The sequence below is a fragment of the Balaenoptera borealis genome (genome assembly GCF_965194805.1).
Source record: "Balaenoptera borealis genome assembly, chromosome: 2".
Classification (NCBI taxonomy): Eukaryota; Metazoa; Chordata; class Mammalia; order Artiodactyla; family Balaenopteridae; genus Balaenoptera; species Balaenoptera borealis.
In genome coordinates this window covers 44741554-44765149 of record NC_138867.1, presented here as the reverse complement: position 1 = coordinate 44765149, position 23596 = coordinate 44741554, and the positions used below count along the sequence as shown (strand labels likewise).

Here is a 23596-nt window from a genome sequence, read left to right as displayed (position 1 = left end):
TAATCAACTTTCAGCTACTAATATTCATTTTCCAACTGTCAGTTTTAATGTGTTTTTTTCCCCCTCTTTTTCTCCTAGAGATAAGATTTCAGTTTCCACAGCTGACTGGGGTGCTTACCCTTGCTTTCTTTATTCATAATTGTATTATCACCCTCTTGAAGAACAACAAGAACCAAGAAAACAATGTGAGTAATTACCTGAGGAATTGACTTTTGTTACCAGATATTAATTTTTAAATTTAAACTACAAAACAGTGGTCTGCAAACTTTTCTGTAAAGGTTCAGGTGGTAAATATTTTAGGCCTTGTGGGCCATGTGGTTACAATGACCCAGCTCTGCTACTGTAGCATGAAAGTAACGATAATATGTAAACAAGTGGGTGGTGACTGTGTTGCAAGAAAATTTTATTTACAAAAACAGACAGTGGTCTAGATTTCACCCATGGGCCATAGTTTACTGTAGAGCAGTCACTAAAAAAAAAAAAAAAGATGTACAGATAATAGCAAATAGTGGTGATAAGATCTTTAAAAATACCCAAGTAATCTAAAAGAAAACAGGAAAAAGGAAACGAGAATATATGGGACAAATAGATAACAAACAGAAAGATAATAGATTCAAACTGAGTAGTATAGATAATTACATTAAAAATGGTCTAAAGACTACAACTAAAAGACAGAGATTGTCAGTCTGATTAAAAAACAAAACGTAATTATGTGCTGTCTACAAGAAATTTACTTTAAAAATATACCATGCAGACACTAAACATAAGAAAGGTGGAGAGGCTGGGGTTTTTTTTGTTTGTTTGTTTGTTATGTATTTGTTTATTTTTGGCTGTGTTGGGTCTTCATTGCTGCGCACTGGCTTTCTCTAGTTGTGGTGAGCGGGGGCTACTCTTTGTTGTGATGCGTGGGCTTCTCACTGCGGCAGCTTCTCTTGTTGCAGAGCACAGGCTCTAGGCGCACGGGCTTCCGTAGTTTTGGCTCATGGGCTCTAGAGCAAAGGCTCAGTAGTGTGGTGCACCAGCTTAATTGCTCCACAGCATGTGGGGTCTTCCCCGACCGGGGATCAAACCCATGTCCGCTGCATTGGCAGGCGGATTCTTAACCACTGCGCCATGAGGGAAGCCCCAAGAGAGGCTGTTTTAATATCAAAGTAGACTTCAGAACAAGGAGTACTGCCAGAGATAACGAAGAACATTATATGATGATCTTTAAGGATCAATTCATCAAGAAGACATAATAATCCTAAACATGTATGCACCAAGTGACTGAGTTTCCAAGTAAATGAAACAGCAACTGTCAAAACTGCAAGAAGTAAACAAATCCACAATTATAATTAGAGATTTCATCACCCCTCCCTTAATAATTGATAGAACAAATAGAAAATAAGTAAGGATATAGAAAACATGAAAAACATTATCAACCTACTTGATCTAATTGACATTTATAAAAGTCTTCTCTCAAACAACAGTAGAATGCACATTCTTTTCAAATGCACATGAAACATTTATCAAGATAGACCATATGCTGAGTCACTGAACAAGTCAATAAATTTGGAAGGACTGCAATCATACCAAGTATGTTCTTTGACCACAGTGAAGTTAGAAATCAATAACAGAAAGAAATTTGGGAAATTGACAAATATGTGGAAATTAAACAGCATACTCCTAAATAACTAATGAGTCAAGAAAGAAATCACAAGAAAAATTAGAAAAGTACTTTGAGATTACTGAAAATGAAGACACAACATACTGAAATATATGGCATGCAGCTAAAACAATGTTTAGAGGGAAATTTATAGCTGTAAGCACCTACATTAGAAAAGAATATCTCAAATCAATAACCTAACCTTCTATGTTGAGACACTGGAAAAAAGAAGAGCAAACTAAACCCAAAGGAAGCAAAATTTAACCAGTTACCTGTGGCCTTATTTGTACAATTTGAATTCAATTTGATAGCTTCTAACCATGTAAACAAAAATGATGAAGTTCTAATAGGAGTCTATACAATTGTTACTGAAATACAAATGAAAGAAGAGTTCACTGTGCCTGGGGATTCTGAGAAGTCTTCAAGTAATGTTTGGCAGAGTCATTATGAGGGCCTTTCTAAGTAGAAGGAAGTTAGGTCTCAAGTTAGGGCAAGAATATAAGTCAAGCTCTTCCATTTTCATCTTTATTGTTACCTGGTTACATACAACTGGCATATTACCTGTGAGTGGTGTTGAAATTGAGTAAATCTTGATTTTTCCCAACTTCCTAACTTGGTGATCTTCAAATTTCATTTTCTTTGTATATAAAAGTAGCCTAATTTGATACCTACCTCTCAAGTTTTTAATCATAATCAAATATTATAAAATAGGAAAAGCGTTTAACATGACCTGGTGTTTAGTAGGGGCTAGAAGTTTTTAGCTTTTCTACCTCTCTTACCCTTGCTTTCCTGACGTTTACAAACTGTGGATCTTTCTGTTAACAGGAGAGAGTATCCCGCAGATTTTTTCTAGTGCCTTTAAATTTGCTTTGCAATGAGAACATATTAAGTCTTCTCCAAGATTTCTTCCTATGATATTAATGTTAGAGTCTCAGAAAAATATATAACTGAACCACATCAGTTATTTCTTTCTCTCTTCTCTCATCACTGCACTAGATTTTAATGTTAAAAGTGGCTTTTTACCAAGGTTTCAGGGAAATACAAGAAAGCCATATGCAGAATGTTGCTTCACTGTTTATTAAGAACTGTAATTGGGATAGTCTTTGTTAAATTGCTCAACATCCTTTATACAAAGACTGTGGAGAGAAAATTTTCTGTGTTCAAGGCTAGGAAAAAGTTTCTCTTAATAAACTCATTGTTTGACAATAAGGGTCATATAACTATTCTTGTTTCTATTTTTGCTTTGACTTTTAGAAAACTTAAAGTATTAAGTCCTCTTATCTTTTTCTGTAACTTTTCTTAGGCAAATGTATTTTTAGAGCTTTTATCTTTCCCTGTATCCCTCACACTTTAGATAGGGTTTTTATTTTGGAAATGTTTAGTCTTATTGTATTTTTGTCATAAACAGTTTTAAATCTTTTGAGGGAATAGGAAGAAAATGTTACTTATCCTAAATAATCATTTGGAACTTTGGGGTGTAGAGGGAAAATTGAGGATATACTTTATGGCCTTTACTCTTAAATTCCTCTCCTTCACAAATTTCCTGACTCATTGCCACTTGAACTAAGCTGCCTACCACAAGTTTAGGAAGTTTAGAGATACGTGGAAAATATCTATTTTATCTTTACAGGAAATAGTGTATGTCATTAACAGTGTATACCTTGGTGTCAGCCAAGTCACCTATCTATCCTTATCAACTATGCCAGCTTAGGCCAAGTACCACAGAAACACATTTTGTGAAGTTGGATTCTCATGTATATTGGGTCATTCTATCCATAAGGCTGTGTTTCTCAAACTTTACCACCAAAGTCCCCTTAATGACAGAGAAGAACACCTTGTATACCCTGGGTATCTAGGGGTGAAGAACACAATTTCAGTGAACTCTCATGTTTTATCTTAAACACTCATGCATATTTTTATTGTGCTCATAATTAGTTTGTCTTACTAGAAAACAGTCTGAAAATAATGAGTTAAATTACAGGCAGACTTCACTTTGCACAGCTCCCATATGCATGAATTTCAGTTACTATGGCTTAGTTAAATTATGTCAGTACACCCTAACCACATGGTTCAAATTTAGGTTGCCACAGGATTTGAACTATGAGTACTTGCATAAAGTAGTAACTGCTAGCCCTTCAGTTCATAAATCACTCCATAAATTACAGATGCACAGCATGATTAGTTATTCAGTCACACCACTTCTTTCAAAATCTGTCAGAGGTTGGTCACTGCCCATCTATTATTCACGTTACACCCAGAGGACAAAGCAGATAGTTCAGTTGCCTCCTTGTCACCAGGTGGTAAACCCACATTATATTTTACAAAAATGGAGAATCGAGGAAATTGGCAAACAAACACAAAAGTGCAGAAATGAAACAAAAAGTAATAATGCTGGAAATGAAATTTGAATCAAACATATTTGACTGTGGAAATGTTGACACTGCTGCCATTCGAGAGACTCTAGGTATGCAGCCAGAGGAACTTAGGGAAGGTGAACTTACCAACATGAATGAGGAAAGTGGTTGTGATGAAAAGGATGAAGATGTCCCAGAGGAAATAACGCTATCAAAAAACTTCACATTGGGGCTTCCCTGGTGGCGCAGTGGTTGAGAATCTGCCTGCCAATGCAGGGGACACGGGTTCGAGCCCCGGTCTGGGAAGATACCACATGCCGCGGAGCAACTGGGCCCGTGAGCCACAACTACTGAGCCTGCGCGTCTGGAGCCTGTGCTCCGCAACAAGAGAGGCCGCGATAGTAAGAGGCCTGCGCACCGCGATGAAGAGTGGCCCCCGCCTGCCACAACTAGAGAAAGCCCTCGCACAGAAACGAAGACCCAACACAGCCATAAATAAATAAATAAATAAATAAATCTATTAAAAAAAAAAAAAAACTTCACATTGAAGGAATTCTTAGCGATACTTCACAACATTGAAAGCACAAAAAATGAAATGTTGGAAGCTGATGAAAACTTAGAAGAAAGGAATATGACAGTTCACCAAAGCATAGAAAAGAAGTTTGCTCTTACAATTATACCGTGAGAAAGAGGAAGCATCATGGAACAATCATAATTTTTCCCGTTGATTATTATGATCGCACTGCATGGTCATTTTTTTTAACAACCATTAATCTATTAAAATAGTTGATATAAGCATCTGCAATGGTGACTTCAACTGCTCAATACTGGTGGAAGTAATCTGCTTAACAATCTCTGAAAGACTGTACAAGTCAATGAATCACTTACAGATCTTCATCTGGAACCAACTTTGAAAAATCTTAGAGTCTTAGAACCTTCATCTCTAAGAGTTTTTCTTGTAGTGACTCCCAGAGTCTTGGTTGGCGTCTGAACTGGTCCTTTCGCTTTTAGATTTTTTTCCTTTGTGCCTCTGATCGAGTCAGCACATCCCTTCTCCAGAGATTTTATGTTGTGGATGGATGGAGTAATTCTCCCTTGGTGAGGTGTTAAAGGGGTCTTCCCAGTATCTGCAAGCCTTTGCTGCAGCGCAGCTTCCTGACTGACCTGTTCCTGGGTGAGAGCAAACAGCGGTGAGGCAGGAGCAGGAGCAGACCGACCCCAGCTGTGCTGCAGCTGCGAAGGCATCTTCCTCAAAAAAGGTGTCCAGGCGCCTTCACAGTCTCATAGTACCATGAAAAGAGAGGACTGTCCGTACTTAGCTTTGCTCCTGGAAATTCTTAAGAGGAAGAGCTTTGCTGGAAAGTTACACCAGTTTACCTGAAGATGTGCATTCCTCAGTGTGAGAAGCTCCGGACTGGGTAGAGAGATGAATGTTCCTGTTCATAGTTCCCGAAGGACATAGGAAGAGTCCTGCCTGCCTTTCCTACAGAAACACTCAACGGGCCTTGAAATCCGTATTCCATATGTAAATACCATAAAATGAGTTCTTGTTTCTGTTGAGTTTTGGGACTAGCATTTTGTAGAACTAGTATGTGAGGTTCAGCTAATGAAATGTAACTCAACTTTTGTCACTTGTGGAAAATATTTTTTTAAAGGCTTAAAAATAAAAGTTGAAATGGATGATGTCTTCTTACTGTCTTAATTGATTGAAACTAGTATATGAAATGTGGCCCAGCTTTCAAAAAATCAATTATACTTCATGTTAACTTCTTAAAATATTAATAATTACTAGTGATAAAGCTAATATTTATGAAGCACTGTGTGCCAGCAAAATTCTAAACATTTTAAATACTTGTAAATATAAACACTCTGCTTTTGACTATACTTATATATTGCATAAATTAAGCTAAATGGATACTATATTCTGAGAAAAACTTTGTCATTTGATTTATTTAATGATTGTACTTTTAATCAGGTTTCAGTAAGTAATTTGACTCACAGATGTTTTGTTAATATCATGATACAATATTTTCTTGAGATTTAAGTCAGAAAATATGAAGTTTGTCAGAAACTCTGAATTCTTAATGTTGATGTTGAGTTAGTCATTCACAGATCAGTAAAAAAAAAAAGCTTGAAAATAGAAAAGAAGATATAAGAATAAAAAAGGCCTCATTCTCTTCTATATAGACTATAGTTGGACGTGGATCTAAAGACATTTGTGAAGGAGAACAGTGAGGCGCCTAAACAGGTGTAGTGCTCAGATCTTCCAGGTTTTCCAAATTTGACTTAATTTCATGGGTTTTTTTCCACCAAACATAATTTTTTATATGTATAACTAAATGAGATATAATTTCTATTTTTAGCAAGGCATACCTTACCAAAAAAAAGTTGTAGAGTTGAAGATCATCCAACTCATTTCTTATCATCAGAATATATATTCTTTATAACCATCCTGGATATGGTATTTCCTCATCTTGTTGGAATTTCCTCATCATGTTTGAATCAGAACCTATATCGTGCTTTTTTTGTTTTGTTTTGCCTATCTTTGTTTAGTTTTATGCCCTGCTTACTTCTTTAAAAACTATTTGAGATGCCTTATATCTTAATTTATTATTCACTTCTTGCTTCTTATGAATCTGTGTAGTTTACTTAACTATATACATCAGCAGAAGTTTTTATGTAAATGTTTGGGGTAGGTCTGTCATTTTCTTAGTAAATGCTCCACTGGATAGTATTTTCACTATGAACAGTACGTGGAACAGATAGATTATAAAACGTATTTGAGAAACAGAATGTGCTCCCAGACCCACTTGTGTCCCAGTTGTCATTCTTCCTGTCATTAGTTCTCTACTGCCAGCCCTGCTAGCCACTGCTTATTTGTGAGGCAGAATAAGTTACCTTATTAATGTGTAGGATTCTTGACACATTACCAGTTCATATGGTCACTTTTGCCTGTTTTTAAATATTTTTTTACTTTGAGCCTCATTTTCTAAAAGATGGTTTTTTTCCACCATTTTCCATTAAACAGGCTTTTAAGAGGCCTAGAATAGTGATGGCTTGCGTTCAAGCCAGAGAATAGCAAAGCCCACATGTGTGCATGCTCTTCATAGGTGGCATGTTTCCCAGAATTGTGCTAAACCTCAGCTGCTTTTTATATTAAAATATCATTTCTGTTCCTTAGAGTATTTTCAGATGAAAACGGATATGTAACTCTTTTTTTAATATATAAATTTATTTATTTGTTTATTTTTGACTGTGTTGGTCTTCATTGCTATGCGTGGGCTTTCTCTAGTTGTGGTGAGCAGGAGATACTCTTCATTGTGGTGCACGGGCTTCTCCTTGTGGTGGCTTCTCTTGCGGAGCACCGGCTCTAGAGCGCAGGCTCAGTAGTTGTGGCACACAGGCTTAGTTGCTCCGTGGCATGTGGAACCTTCCCAGACCAGGGCTCGAACCCGTGTCCCCTGCATTGGCAGGCGGATTCTTAACCACTGCGCCACCAGGTAAGTCCCCAGATGTGTAACTCTTGACCTAGTTCTACTGAATGTACATTTATACTACTGTGAAATAGAACTTTTCTGATTATAGTATTTCTCTTGCATCTATATGTGTGCTTTATTGTATCATTTGTTACTCAAAACTTGTTACCTCTCTTTCACCTTTTTCTTTACTATTGTTTATTAACTATGACACAAATGTATTAGAAACTGGTTAGCTCTCCATTGTAGTAGCTAAGGGCATGCAATTTGGAGCCAGAAAGTCTTTGGTTTGAATATTGACTTCACCAACTGTTCACTGTGTAACCATGAAAAATGTTGTAGGGACTTCCCTGGTGGCGCATTGGTTAAGAATCCGCCTGCCAATGCAGGGGACACGGGCTCAAGCCCTGGTCCGGGAGGATCCCACATGTGCACCACAACTACTGGAGCCCGTGCTCCACAACAAGAGAAGCCACCGCAGTGAGAAGCCCACGCACTGCAGTGAAGAGTAGCCCCCGCTCACCTCAACTAGAGAAAGCCCGCGTGCGGCAACGAACACCCAACGCCACCAAAAAAAAAAGAAGAAAAGTGTTGTAACCTAGCTGCACTAATTTACTTATCTATAAAATGAAGAAAAGGATTGTACCTACATTAAGTGAGATAATATATGTACTGTGCTTTGCACAGAGCCTAGTACCTAGAAGCACTTAATAATTGTAGACAGCATGATTATTTTTACCTACATTTACTGAGTTCCTACTATGTACCAGGTATTGTCCTGGGGATTGGGGATACAAAGATGAAGAAGACACAGTCCTTGTCCTCAGGGGTCTCATAGTCTAGTAGTATGGACCAACTTAGATGTGGAAAAATTAAAATACCAGCATGATAGAAGAACTATTAACCTTGACTACTTTTTGGGTGTCAGAGAACATTTTCTTTCCAGTTGATATCCTCATATCATATATATAGATTCTTTTATAATAAAAATTAATGACAATTACAATATAGGGTAGTAGATGCTATATTTCAGATATGTGTGCAGTGCTATAAGAACAGGGAAGCAGAAGGGGGAAACTATCTTATCAGGAAGCCCTTGCATCTTTGCCTTTTTATCTTCATCAGATTTTCCCCAAAGTTTGCTAAGGTACACATCTTTGCAGGAAACCTGCCCCAAATAATGTGTTGATCACGTGGTGTACTGGCTAAAGACTCCATGAAATGGTAGCTGTCCTTTTTTATATATAGCTCTCTCTGACACAGCCTTCTTGGCCTTCCAAGATTTTGCGTTTTGCAAAACTTCTTTGTTCTTGAGTGACGTTGAGTAGGTTGAGGGTAGAATGACTTTCAAACGTCATAATGGGAGACTACTACCCTTTGATATGAAAATAAGAGTTGCCTGGTTCATTTCTGTTTATACTACACAAGACCAACAGGCAACCCAAGGGGTGGCTGAAGTCTAGCCTGAGATGGGCCCTAGAGCTTCAAGAACTAGAGGAAAGACTTTGGAACTTCCCTGGAGGTTTGGTCAGCCTCTCCTTCTTCAACCCTACACAATTAGAAACTCTGAAAAGGCTGGAAGCAATCTCCATAATCCAGGTTCCTGTAGTTCCATAGCCTATCCACTGTCTAATTTAGGGTTTGAAATCCCTGTTTTGTTTTCAAGCTGATTGTCATCTTAGACCTAACTTTGGATTTCTCATAGTTAGTTACTTGCTTTTTAAGTGAATTTATCAACATTTAAGTTTATAACTCTCTACTGTTGCTTTAGCCCATTTAAGGAGGAACGTTTTCCCAAAAATCAGAAGTGTTCTCTAATACCAAATGTCCAGTTTTCTTACTGTGGTATCAAACTAAAGCAAAATTGTATATAATTTTTTTTCTTACCTGTTTTCTTAGCTTTCAAAGTAATGTGTGTTTAAAATGAAAAGTGAATAGGCTTATAGCCATAATTTAGTTGTGCTGAATTATTTGGCCATAACTTTAGTGGTGATGGAGACCAGATTTATAAGCTGTGGGATCTGTTCTGTTTGGATCTGACAGCTGGCTTCATTAAATATCTTGGAGCTTTTTACTTTGCATGGGGATGGTTGGGAGGGTGGGAACAGCAGTGGAAGAAAGCAATCCACTTTATTTAATGTTCTGCATTTGTTTACTGGTTCCAATCATAACATTGTGCAGCTGTTTGAACAGCTGCCTTTTGATTTCCTTTTGTTTACTGTTTAGGTTTATTAAGCATGTCTTTAATACCTGCTTATTGTCTGCTTTAGCTTTCCTTCTTTATTAAATATATTTTAATATATACCAGTCTCTTTTGGTCTAGGCATGCTTTGATGATTTAACAAGTTAATTCACTAAAAGAAAAAAAATTTTTAATTCCATAAGTCATACAGAAAGTAGCCTATTCTTGATTTCTTGTTGTCCCTTAGCTTTATTATTTTAGTTAAATATTTTATATTTTGGCAAATGAATTACATTTTGAAATTAAGTCAGAATTTCAGTCATGTTAAATCACCATTTATGTTAACTTTCTAAGTCTGCCAACAGGTAGCTTATTCTACATACTCCAGAATAGTTTTTTAAAAGTTGTCAGACTAATTGTAAAGTACATGAATCTTGTTTTAACTACTTTCTCTGAACAAACTGGATACCCAGGAGGTATACACAGACACACAGAGCAAAAAGATAAATCTTATGTTTATTTGTCAGTCTTATTATTTAGCCTATTCAGGTATACTTACTTACTAAAAATTTATTCAACGTTGTGGAAATTTTATTCTCTCTTTACAGGTGAGGGACTTGTCCATTGCTTATATGCTGGTGACATTAACTTATCTCTATATTGGAGTCCTGGTTTTTGTTTCATTTCCTTCACCACCATTATCCAAAGATTGTATAGAGCAGGTAAGGCACTGTGTACCCTCTCTGTGTGATTGTTTACACCTTCATATCTGCAGAGCAAGCAGTGTGATACAGTAGCAAAATATAATACCAGACAGGCCTGAGTTTGAATACAATCTCTACTATTTACCGTGCATGTGGGAATTAAAGCACCTTCCCCCTCCTTTGTGAGCTTCGGTTTCCTCTTCCATCAAATATTATAATAGATACTCCATAGATTTTTAGATGGACTCTCTGAGAAGACCTACTGCATGCTGGCACCTTGTGGTACTCAAATAAATGATTCCTATTATATGCATAGTATTTTTGTGTGGGGGGGGAATTGTACTAGTAGTAGTCTTGAATTTATAAACCCTCCATAGAGACTATATTCAATTCCCTTATTTTCCAAAGTCCAGATCTGGAAATGTCTTGAATAAACTGGTGTCTTAGTTCATCAGTCCATAATAATAGGTTTGACACCCATTTTGGTACTATGTGTCAAGTATCAAAGCAAAGAAAGACTATTTGACTGTTAAAAAGACAGAGGGAGAGACAGAAAGAATAAAAGAAGCATTCTTTTGCTAAAAGGTTGCCATAAATAATATTTTCTTTGCTTTGGCCTGTCATAAACCTGGGAATAGTGTACTCTCTAGTTTTATGTAACTGAAGAATTTCTCACAAGAAATAGCATGCACAGGTGATTTTCTTTCTAGGCAGAAGAAATTCCTCTAATAGAGTGTAGTTGAGTATATAATATGATTTATTACAGATGAATTATAAAGATTATTTCAGCATAATAGTGGTAATAATGTTCTCATCTTTATAAGATAAATAGGTTTGAGTTATTGCTGTTATGATAGCTTGAAATGTTCTCTTGATTTCCTTGATTCCAGAAGTTCTTTGGCTTGGCAGCCAAATGTTTGCTGAAAATTCCCCTGATGTGAACAATCCCATATAAAGCCCACTCCCTTGGGAATGAGAATATCTGTGGTATTTGTATTTGCAAGGAAAAAAAAATCTGAGTGATTAGCTTTTTTTTTCTTAGATGCCTAACGAAAATGGAGAAAAGAATCATGAAAGGAAGGAGAAATAAATTCTTTTCTATTTATTGATAGACTGTACATAATAATGATAGTAGGTGATAGATACACTCTCACCTTATTCTGTAATCTTACTTTGAAAGTGCTACAGTGTTTCAGAGGAGGAAAAGCAAGAGAACTATTAAGGATGAAGTAGCATTGAATTAGCTATTTAAATTTATTCAAACAACTTTATGCTTGAACCTTATAGAGCAGTACTTCTCAGACTATCAGTGGTGGACAAGGTCTTCTTTGTTGTTGTTGTTTCAATATCAAATCATTTGCAGACTGATACTTTTGTAAAATGCCACATTTTTATTCTAATGTCAAATGTCTTTAAGTTTCCAAACACTTACTTTCAATTTCTGTACTTAGCTCATTGAAGAATAATAGTTAACAAACAGTTTGTGGATGGACGCCCGTCCACAAACCACAATTTGAGTGGCACCCATGTTCAAACGAAGCGAAAAAATTCCATTTTATAAATTTGTATATACTGAATTTGATTTGTAACATATTATCTTTCTTGGATTAGAATTTTTTAGACAACTTCCCTAGCAGTGACATCCTGTCCTTCATTGCAAGGATATTCCTGCTGTTCCAGATGATGACTGTATATCCACTCCTAGGCTACTTGGCTCGTGTCCAGCTGTTGGGCCATATCTTCGGTGACGTTTATCCTAGGTAAGGGCTCTTCTCTTGACCAGCAAGATGTGCCAAGCAACAAATGACTGTGCAAACAGGTCAGTTTAAAATGTGACTGATCCTTTTGCTATAAAAATTTGCCTAATGAACAGTGAAAAATTTGCCTAACACCAAGGATAGATCATTGGTGTTCTTGTCCCAGAAGAGCTTTAAAAATAGAAGCCTCTCCCTTGTCCAGAATGATTTAAAGTTAATTCCTTCCAGTGTATTTATGTTAGCTCTGATACCAGTTATATTTATCTTATGATTTAGTCGCCATTAATCTACTCTTTGCCAAGAAGTTAATAGTATGTAGGACCTGTATGGCTAATGAGAAGCAACTCTTTTAATTATTGGTTATTGATATTTACTTGTATATTTTACATTCATGCATTTTTACATAAATGATCATTGTTTAGGATTGAAGGTGAGATACATAACAAGTTTAATTTCTTATTTGCTTCTGTAACTACTGCTGTAATTTTTAATCTCTTATTGGTAATGGAGGAGTTGTGAGTCCTTTTGAAAATCTGTTCAAAGCTAGTCACCCTCATCCAAGAGAAGTTTCTATATGCTGCTTCAGGTTTCCCTGAAACTTCCTTGTGGACCCCTGGTTAACTCCTACTCTTAATTAAGTTTTATTATAGATTCATTCTAGTAAAAAGTACCTAACCCTGACCTATTTTATTGGGAATAAATGATCTTAAATGAGGAAAACTTTTGGATAAAATTTGAACAAAATTACATTTACAGTAACCAGCTAAACAAGTGGTCTTAACCAGTTTATTTGAAGTGAACTAATGCAGTCTTTCCCCTCATTTAATAAATAATTAGTTATAAATATGTAGGTTTAAAAACACAAAAGCTTTTAAAAGCAGAAATCAAGAGTTACCAGGCTTCTAGCATTGACAATAGCAGCAGCTACAGTTTTCACATTGGATTTCAGTAAATATTATTCCTATTGTGTTTATACACCCTGCTATATTTACATTCACCAAAATAAAATAAATACGAAGAAGTAATAGATGAAAAACATTCTAGGTAAATGCCTTATTCCTGTTTTCTGCCATTATTTTGCGTAATGTTGGCTGTTAGAATGTTTTTTCTTCTTGGAAAAAGTCTGGAATTCCCTTTTGTGTTCACATTACTTTTCTTCCCCTGCCACCAAGAACATATTATCATTTATCCTACAGTTACAAGTACTCTACAGACTGCATACTTTGGAGCATACTTTTTGATTTCAGGACCCCTTTACATCTTTAAGGTTTGAGGACCCCCAGGAACTTTAGCTTATGTGGGTTATATCCATCAATATTTAACATATGAAAAATTAGAACAGAATTTTTAAAATGTTTATTAATTTATTTAAAAAGCAATAATAAAACCATTACTTGTTAACATAAATAACATTTTTGAAAAATAATGATTTTCAAAAAACTTTTCTTTTACATTTCAAAACTGATTAATGACATTAAAACTGATTTAATGTCTGATTTGCTAGTAGATTACTGGATTCTCCTAGCTTCTTCTGCATTCATTCTGTTGTAAAGTGTAATTTTTGTTTAAATATATGAAGAAAATACACCCTCCCATAGACACATAGTTGGAACAAGAAGGAGTACTTTTAATAGCCTTTTCAGATCATTGTGGATATTCTTCTTTGATATTATGCCATACCTTGACAAGTGGTAGTTTTTTAAAAGTTAGTTGAATCTGAAACTCAGTTACATTAAAATCCATTGGTCTATCTTACACTTCGGATCTTTTACCCATGCATGATTTTATAACATCAGGGTTAGTCCTTTGGAAAATATTGGTTCGGTGAGTTCTGTAGATCTTCCAAATGTTGACACATTTCATTATGCACACTTCAAAACCCACATTCATTAATATCAAAAGTCTTTAGATATTTATTGGAAAACTGTCGAGCTCTCATGGTGGCAAATACAAGCTCTCCAAAATTCTAGTTTTTACTCGAAAGCTCAAATGTTATCATTGGCAACACAAACTACCAGTTGCTTTCCTTGAAATTACAAGATCATATCATTCATTTTCAAGAAAACGTCTGTCAAATACCCAAGTCTGAAGAACCATAGTTTGTCTGCCTTTCAAGTAAAAATAGCGGTCTTCGGATAAAACGGCGGGGTTGTCCCCCAGCTCAGTTGCACAAGTACTTTTCCCCAAGACAACCTTTTTACTTCAGTATGCAGCAGATGTGCTTTATTATATACTTCCTATTTGATCATACAGAATACTAAAAAGATGTATGTTCAAAGTATGAGATTTAATAAAACATAATTTTTACTCCTTTATCAAGGACAATTTTTAATAAAACTTTTTTTTTTTTTTTGAGAGTGTTTGGCAGTAAAGAATACAGTATAGAATACAGACAGGTGCAGCTGCCTTTATCCATGCTAAGGGGGCAGCAGTTTACCCACCAATGCTTTTGCAAAGCAAGTAATGTTTTGTCTGATTGGAAAATAATTTTTACCTCAGGGCTTCCTGAAAGGGAATTAGGAACTTCCCTGGGGTTCGTGGTTACACTTTGAGAACCACTACTTTGGAAAATACACAAAGTTGATTCCTTTTACAATATAGAAATAACAAAGGTCCAACCAATGTCTCTCTCAAAGCTCTGAAACAATTTTAAGGTTGGAGTTTCTGGATAAATAGTAAGATCTGGAAGCCTGAATATCTTTGTAATTCATCAAGGTGGATGACTAACCACTTATTTGTGTAAATAATTTTCCTTATTTTTAATTCTTTCTGTAATCTACACCTAGGATTAATTAACCTCTGATAACTTGGGCTCAAAATGTTGCTTTGATGTGTAAATTTGGCTTTTAAGGATCATTTTTGGGGGAAATGGAGTTATTTCTTGAGCATCGTATTCCATCTACATTATGTTTATTTGTGTCCAGAAGTGATTCCCAAACCTTGAATTGTTAACATCTAGTTCAAGTTATTTAGCAGATATTCTATTCATGGTAAATACTGAATAGCTTTAAATGACTAAATCTGAAAAATAAAAACCTGCCCATTTTGCCTTACCCCTTAATAAAATTTATTTTTCTAATTATAAAAGTAAACACTTTACAAAGCAATATTGTAAAACATAAAATTTGTTAAATATAGAAACAAAGAAAAATTACCCCAAATCCCAAATTATAACACAGTCACTACACCCGTTTCAGTGTATTTCCTTCTGATATTTTTTCAAGTGTTTTCAGACTTTCTTGTGTAGTAAAAATCTAACTAACTTTTCCTCAAGTTGCCTAGATGGATTTTTACCATCTAGGTAACAGTGATTACTTATTTTTAATGTTTTTTAATATATTCCATCAAGTAAATTGTTACCCTGCCATATATCTAGGATGCTTCTGTCTTTTCACAAATATCTTTATGTTAATAGCTTTTTCAATTATTTTCTTATGATTTTCCACCCAAATGGAATTATGTGTCAAAGAATGTGAACCCTGATACACACTACCAGTTTGCTCCTACAAAATTTAACCTATTTATATAATTGCACAAAAGGGCCAGTATCACTGTCCCATCACCAGTATTGAGTACTATTGTTGCCTTCTATTTATGCTGTAATTTTATTGTCAAGTTTAAGACATTCTCATTTTAAAGATGATAATAATGAATTTTATTCTCATATTAATTGTTATAATTTGCCTGTTTTTATATTTTTTCTTCCTCCAAACTCTCTTCTCAACTTTTAGCATTTTCCACGTGTTGATTCTTAATCTAGTTATTGTGGGAGCTGGCGTGCTCATGGCCTGTTTCTACCCAAACATAGGAGGAATCATAAGGTACTGCCTGTAAGGGAACTTTGCCCCTTCATATATTGGTCTTTATTTTTATGCTTTTCCTGTTGTTGTTGTAGTTGTTGTTTTGATATAATTGTATAAAATTCCTGTGAGTATTTAAAACTGGTAACATTCAAATGTAGTTCCCTGATATCAGTTAAGGTGCTCGTTATCTTCCATTTCTGCTTATTCCTGACTCTAGAAGTCCCATTATCCCTTAGCCTTATGTACCTCTCCCCTTCTCTTTTTCTTTTTCTCATAATTTTCCACTGTATTCCTTTTTCTTTATCCAAAATAAAGTTGTTTTTAATATATAATATATAACTTCTTGGGGTACCTCAAATGTCTCTAATATGTCAAGGCTATGTCCTAACTTTCTTAATCCCTTTCTACTCAAGAACCTATTTCAGTGTCAATTGTAGTCATAAAGTAAGAGTTTAGATCCCAGATGGCTCTTTCCTTAATATCCTTTCTCCAAATACATTGTGATAGGTTGAGTAGATTGGGAATATATTTGTGACCTCAGATTCTCATGGAAAACTGAAATTTAGAATAATCTGATTTCCTTGACCTGTAGAGAGCAGGACTGAGTCACTTTTTGGAAGACCCTTACCTAAGAAAGTAGCAAGAAACAAAAGGGGAGACTTTTAGCCTGATGCTTATTGAATATAATGGATTTACAAGTTCTCATTAACCTGTTTTCAAGAAAACTAAGTATAGGGAAGGAGAGAAGAAAGTATGGGTTCCTCTGTCATGTGTTTAGGTATTTTTGTTACTATCTTTGATAATTATGCTGAATGCCAAGGAGGCACTCTCAGTCTTAAGCAGATGCTAGCAGTCCTTCAGCAACTCAGAATTTATAATTAGTTTATAAAAGATCAAAGGTAGGAAGCCTATCTCCAGATGTTTCTGAGGAAGTAGCCATAATCACTGAGATACAGAGGAACTAGGGAGATTTGAGAGATGAATAAAAAACTCTTTGTCAAGCAGATGCTATAAAGATGAACAGGAAATAATATTTTATATTAACTTAGCAAGTAAAATAAGTTTTAAACTCAAATGCTTTATGTCAACAACAAATGAATCAAAAACAATTTTATTGTAATATCAGACTGAGGAGGATTTAAATTGTACTATATTTACCATAATTGTAAATCAGAAAAACGCAGGATGAATATTAACCCAAAAGCTTTTATTTTGCAGATATTCAGGAGCAGCATGTGGCCTGGCCTTTGTATTCATATATCCATCTCTCATCTATATAATTTCCCTGTACCAAGAAGAGCGTCTAACATGGCCTAAGTTAATCTTTCACATTTTCATCATTATTTTGGGCCTGGCTAACCTAATTGTTCAGTTTTTTATGTGAAATAGTCAACTGTCTTCTCCAGATCTTTCATGGTGTTTTGAACTCTGACAACAGTCCCACATAAACTCACTTGTAAATGCTGTTGTTGCCGTAATTATTAATGTTTTCCTAAGGTAATTTGAAACCAAGGGAAATAGTGGTCCATTAATAAGTAATTCTTGTTAGAATGGGGAAAAGGGCAGTAAGAGTGGTCTTAATCTCTTTACCTTTTTCGTATTCACTCATCTCTTCATTCTCACTTGTCTTTTCTGAGTAGAAACGTATGCCCCTAGGAAAAATCATGCTGGGTTTTGCTTTTAGAGATGTAGGGTGGGTGGGTTTATTCTGGCTACAATAATGATTCTCAGAGTGTCAGAACAACTATATTGCCAGATCCCATTTCTGTTTTATGTTTCAGTGATTCACTTTTATTTAATTACTTGCTATATCATTTCTGCAGTTTGCCCAAACCTTTATTGTTTTGGACAGTAAACCAAATACCTCATTTTAAAAAAGAAGTGTCCATGACATCAGTGTTAGTAGAGTGAATTCTTACGTGAGCCCTTAATCTCTGTTTTAAAAAAGAAAGAAGGGAAAAAAAAAAAAAAAGCAATGTCAGCACAGGCCCCATGGTCATGAAACTTATGTAAAATAAAGGAACTAGGAGAGAGTTTGTTGCTATCTGACTCCTCTTTTGTTTCTAATCCAGTTCCAGTTCCCCAAGCCATATTTTGCATAGGAACAAGTATGATTGTCCTCATAGACCCAGGGGGCTCTTTGGCTTTTTGGACCCCTGAGGATTGCATAGGATGTGATGTCAGGACCAGTGAGGAAGAATATAGGAAGCATGGAAGAGAGGGATATATGAGGCGTTAAGGGAATAGAGAGGGGCCAGAAAGAGTGAGGCCTCCTTAAAAGTGTATTCTCTGCTGGGGGTGAAAGTGATTTCTTCAACACAGGAAAGGATTACTTTTGTTCAAAGTATGACCTCCAGAAGGAGACCCCCCTCAACTTACTTCTGTAACTGTCAGGGTAGAGGTTAAATCCCCAAAAGAAAAACTACTTGGATCTGAGAAAAGGATTAGGGAATCTGAATTCTTTGATTGGCACTCTCCTCTTTTTCTTTCAAACTAAAAACTAAACCAAAATCTAAATCCATGTCTTTCATGTAATATAGCCTCCATGTTCAGCTGGAAAAGTTAGATTTCTCTAATTTTATGATACCATTAAACAGTGTATTGTGTTAATACACATCCCAAGATAATGTGTAGATTTGTGTTATTTTCCTTCCTTTGAGAAAGACAGGTGAAATGGTTTTTTAAACCTGGTAAAGAGCCCCAGATTCAAGACCAGCCGTTCTTCCTTTTAGCAGAGCTTTCTATCTAGTCCATAGACCCATACCTATACTGATGAACTATACTGTCTAAAGCTCTTTTTTAAAAAGTCTCATTATGAAAATTCTCAAGCATACACAAAAGTAGAAAAAAATAATATGATAAATCCCCCCATACCCATCCCCTACATTTAGTAATTATAAGACTTTGCCGCATTGCTCACCTATCCCCCTTTTTTTCTCTTCCACTGAAACATTTTAAAGTCAATCTTCAAGTTATGTCATTTCATCTCTACAAACCTTAATATGTACTTGAACTTAGTTACGTTTATTGAGGGAGACAGTCTCTCTGAAGTTTTTTGTTGTTGTTGTTAGCAGAAACTGCTGGTAGAAGTTAGGTAATTAGAAAATTCTGCATTACGTGTCTGGATCCCTGTGTTAACCTCTCTTAGAACAGGAGTATAAGGCGTGGAGAAAATGTGTCTCTGTGCCTCTGCATCTTTATGATTTGAGAGTTTTGTTCAGTTAGAGACATAGGAATCAAAAGCCAGACCTTGAGAGATCTTCCAGGCTTAATCCTTGTTTATCTCTAGTTGCCTCCCTTGTCTTTAAAAACTTCAGAGACAAAGTTGCATTGCCTTTTTTCAATGATATACTTGAATGTTTTAACACATAGAAAAGTGATTTGGTATATTTTTGCACATTTAATATCAAAGTGAATATGAAAATGAATGCATTATTGATTAAACTAAAAAGAAACGTGGTATTTGCTTTTTGTTTTCTTTAAGAGACTTGCTGATTTAGAATTTCCAAAATCCTATGTTAGACTTATGCTGAATGCTGAATGACTTTGCCTCCTTAGGTTTTTCTTCACAAAACCAGCTCCTTTGGCCTATTAATTAGCTTGGTCAGAAGACTCTTTGTGTACATGTGTCCTGGCTCACAAATTAGAATGATGAGATGAGATCTCATTCTGATCATATTACAATTAATTTTAGACTTTCTCTGCTGTCATCTCTTTGAATTTTCTAATTAAATTTCTTTCACTTTTTGCTCTGATGTGGTTAATCTTAGTTTCTTTGAATTTAGCTTATTTAACACATAACTGAGGACGTTATAAAATTTAAAATAGCTTGTTTAGAGAGCTCTTCCTTGGAAAGGCTCTGGATGAATATGTGGTATGCTAATACTATTGCCAGAAAGGGCAAAGAAATATGCTTTGACATTTGACACCTATGGATGATCATCCAAAATCAGTTTCATCATCACACCCAAAAAATGTATTGGAATAAAGAATAAACTTACCCACAAAAAGGGACTGTGTTAGAGGGAAATATTCACTTCATTTACACTAAATATATTTTGCAAATACAATACAGCCACTAAATGTAGAGGCAGAAGAGTTTTTGGTTTCTACTTGGAGTTCATTAGGAGAATTTTTTTATCTGTATTTTGACTTACTCATTTCCATAAATAATTGAATAACTACTATCAGGGAGGGGGAAATTTCCCCCCATCCCTCTTGAGTTCTTTTGGCTGGTCTAATAATTAAATTGACCCAAGACATATTAACGGGAGAAAGAAGCAAAACAAAACAATTTAATTTGCACGTGTAGAATTCTCATAGAAATGGGACCCCCGAAGTGACCAAAGCAAGCTGTTCATATATCATTTTTAGACAAAGAAAGATTTGTGAAGATTTAACTTATGCTAGGGAGCAAACTGATGAAGAAGTAACAACATTTGTTTATAGTACAGCTTTTTAAGCCTTGAGTTCCCTAACTCGGGTGATAAGGACGCTTTGTAGCCTCCTGGTATAGGGAGGATACCTTCACCTGGGAGATTTATTTCTCGCTTTCCTGGGGAAGGGGTAAGTCAGAGTGTTTTTTAATGTCTTTTGTTTCCACCAGCTGTTTCTCAAGTAACTTTAATTCAAAATAATCACTGTGCCACTGTGGCGTATCTTGAGGCAGCCTGTCCTGAGCCCCAGCACTGCCATGTTCGGTACTTTGGAGGAGGCAAGTATGTATAAGACATCACTCATATCCTAAAGGAACTTGTGGTCTAGTAAAGGAACTACGCCTACAGTTGACTATAATGCAAGGCACTTTCAGACAAAGAGAAACAGATCCCTTCCAGTCGGGATCCTCAGGGAGGGCAGGTAAAGAAAGCTGAGTGGTAAAGCTGCAAGGACACATTTTCAGCCTTCTCCTAATAACTGTACAAAATTTTAGGTGTTTGACACATTCACCATCAAGTGGGATCTTCTAAAGTGTAATTGCTTTTACTTTGGCAAATTTTCTCTAGGATAAGTTTTATAAGAAATATTTAACTGCTTCTGTATACTGTTTATTGTTCTCTTTGCATTTTAACACTGCAAGATTCACTTCTGTGAATCTTGGACAGCAAAGTACAATTGGTCAATAGGGGAAATAATCAGTAACACATTGGGCAGTACAAACAGAAAGATTCTATAAGATTTTCTCTCCAAAAATTTGACTTATTTATCTGTATTCAAAACGTCAAATGTTTGGGCTCATTGATTAGAGCAGAAAATATTGATGCTGCTTGTTTTCTTTACAAAGGACTGACCTGTTGCTTTTTAGAATCTGGTCGTGGTGATGTGGTGGTGGTTTGTTTTCTCATCCCAGTTCGAACGTCCAAAAGAAAATCCAAATCTAGCTGACACCTAAACAATAGAATGTTACATTAGTTTGTTGTCCAAAATGGAACGCGCACAAGGCAGCCTGGCTGGCCCCAGTTTCACAGTCGACTGCCGACTTCACTTCAGATTATGTAAACATGTATTGCAAAACAGCTCTGACGGGAACCTCATAACCTAAACACTATTCTCTGAAATGTAATTTGTTGTCTTTTTATATAAAAGAAGAAATTAAATCAAAATTATTTTGAAGAAAAACGACTCTGGGATTTTGTTTAATTGAACTTTGCCAGGAAATGACATTGCCTAGTAGCACTGACCCCAGGGTAGAAGGAGTCCATCTTTTGCAGGGTCAGACTTCTCAAGTGACTCTGCGTGTGTCACATCAGGTCACTCAAGTGACCGATGCATGTCTTACATGCCCTCCCTCATGTTCTAGATCCTAAAAAAAAAAGGTATATGCTTTGTATGTTAACCAAAACCTAAAATGATCATCCCTTTTGGACAATAAACTGTTTGACTTCTCCCTCTAAGAGCATTTCAGAATGAATGTGGCACTTCAGATAAGTGTAGCCCAGTTTCTGGCAAAGAGCTTAGTATCATAATCTTACAGAGCCATTTAAGGCAATAGAGAGCTCTTATCTTCTGCCTGCCTTAAGTAAAATTCCTTTTTTTCCCCAATGTCATTTTTTTTTTTTATATTTCTCAACTCTTCTGCAAAGATAAAATAAGGCTATGTCTTTTTAAAAGATTAAAAATTCCTCCATTCTCCTTATTCATCTCAGGCCATAAAGTACAGGGCTGGGATAGGGATTAGAAAGGGCACACTCTGCAGATTTTTCCTCCTTTGGGTCTCTCTTGATGTCCCAAGTAATCCAACTGTGTTTGGTTTTAACAGACACTTAATATACACTTGTTTAATCAGTCAATTAATGAGGCAGGGTTCCACTTTAATGGAAAACAATAATTGCTACTTTTTAAGAGTGTTTCATTTCTACTTGGAGTTCAATACCCCCCAAAAAAAAAAAAAATTGGGCCAATCAGGTTCAGAATTAGTCTCTCGGCCAATATTTAAGTACTAACCGGATGCCAGACTCTGTGCTAAGCACAGAGTATCCAGTGGTAAACAAGTTGGATGTGGCCCTGACAGTCAGCATCCTTGCCCACCCTCTGAACTCCGGCAGCTGGTCATTTTCCAAGATAAAACTTTGATTATAATCACACAAAGTTATGTAGACATGTGGACAAATACTGGAAGGGGCCACAGAAGAATAAATGTGGGTTACCTGTTGAAGTGATGAGGTTCTAGGTGAATCATTTATGTTGTTACTTTATTATCTGCATGACAAACTTTCTAAAAGGATGTCTGTTATAAAAGAAGGCTTGTAGAAATTTATCTATACTCAAGCCATGAAGTAAAGGACCAACTTACAAAGAACCTTTGGAATGGGGGATAGAGGTCATTGGTTACAGGGCAGGTCCAGGTTTAGTGGAGCCTGAAGTTATATAATTTGTTCTACCCTCTTAAGGAAAAACATACAAAATTAGGAAGAACCCCACACAAGTGAGGATCCCTTGCTTTAACTTGTTTTAGCTTTAAGGTAAATCATCCACACAGCTCTGGGGACGGGATTTAGAAGACTGAAGGAGGTGTAATGAAAAGTTTCAGCACTCGGATATGTCAAGCTTTGAGTGCCTCTGCTACCTTTAAGAACTGCAACTTTTACTAGATCTGAGCCTTTACTTCTGAAAGAATCTAATTGGATTTAGCAAAATAGCATGGGATACAAATTCAGTAATGGTTAATATGGGATCACAATAGGACATTTTTCTTTTTTAGATTAGAGAGTTTTTACTTGGGGATGGGTTTTGCAGCGGGGCGGGGGGGGGGTTACTTTTAACTTTACAGAAATAATAGAGTTCAAAGATACTGTTTGTCAAATACCTATTCAATGAATCTTAGAGATGAGGAACATTTTAAGGGCTCTTGATGCAGAAAACAAGCCACCAAAAGCAACATTAGAATAAGGTGACATTTATTTATTTATACTTCACTTTATCCCGGAAGGGACCTGTTTTCACTACAATAAAGTAAAATCAACTTTGCACAATTAAGTCTCTTTTTTTAGAGACTAAATTAGAACTTTATGACACTCCTTAAGGAGAGGAAACTATTCAAATAATTATACCTTTTATAATTTTATAGTTCTTTGTAGCTCATATTATAGTTCTTTATTGTAGGTAGATAAAGCATAATTCAATGCAGTAAACGTATTGATGATTGTCCTAGAATTGGAAATGCAAATACAGAGTTATC

At 35.8% G+C, this 23596-nt stretch overlaps 1 protein-coding gene across 8 annotated transcripts in view; it reads left to right on the top strand.

Moving 5' to 3' along the window:
* The window catches only part of SLC38A9 (solute carrier family 38 member 9), a 108101-nt gene extending 88433 nt beyond the window's left edge, over window positions 1-19668 (top strand). For 7 of the 8 annotated variants that reach the window (XM_082382355.1, XM_082382356.1, XM_082382361.1 and 4 more), the window contains exons 11-15: window positions 79-185; window positions 10266-10379; window positions 11973-12121; window positions 15850-15939; window positions 17140-19668. In XM_082382355.1, coding sequence (XP_082238481.1) covers window positions 79-185; window positions 10266-10379; window positions 11973-12121; window positions 15850-15939; window positions 17140-17305 — 626 coding nt within the window. In that variant the 3' untranslated portion in view covers window positions 17306-19668. Of the gene's footprint in view, window positions 1-78; window positions 186-10265; window positions 10380-11972; window positions 12181-15849; window positions 15940-17139 lie in introns of all 8 variants that reach the window. The other variant, XR_014241851.1, reaches the window with a different exon arrangement.
* Window positions 19669-23596: the final 3928 nt, after the last annotated feature.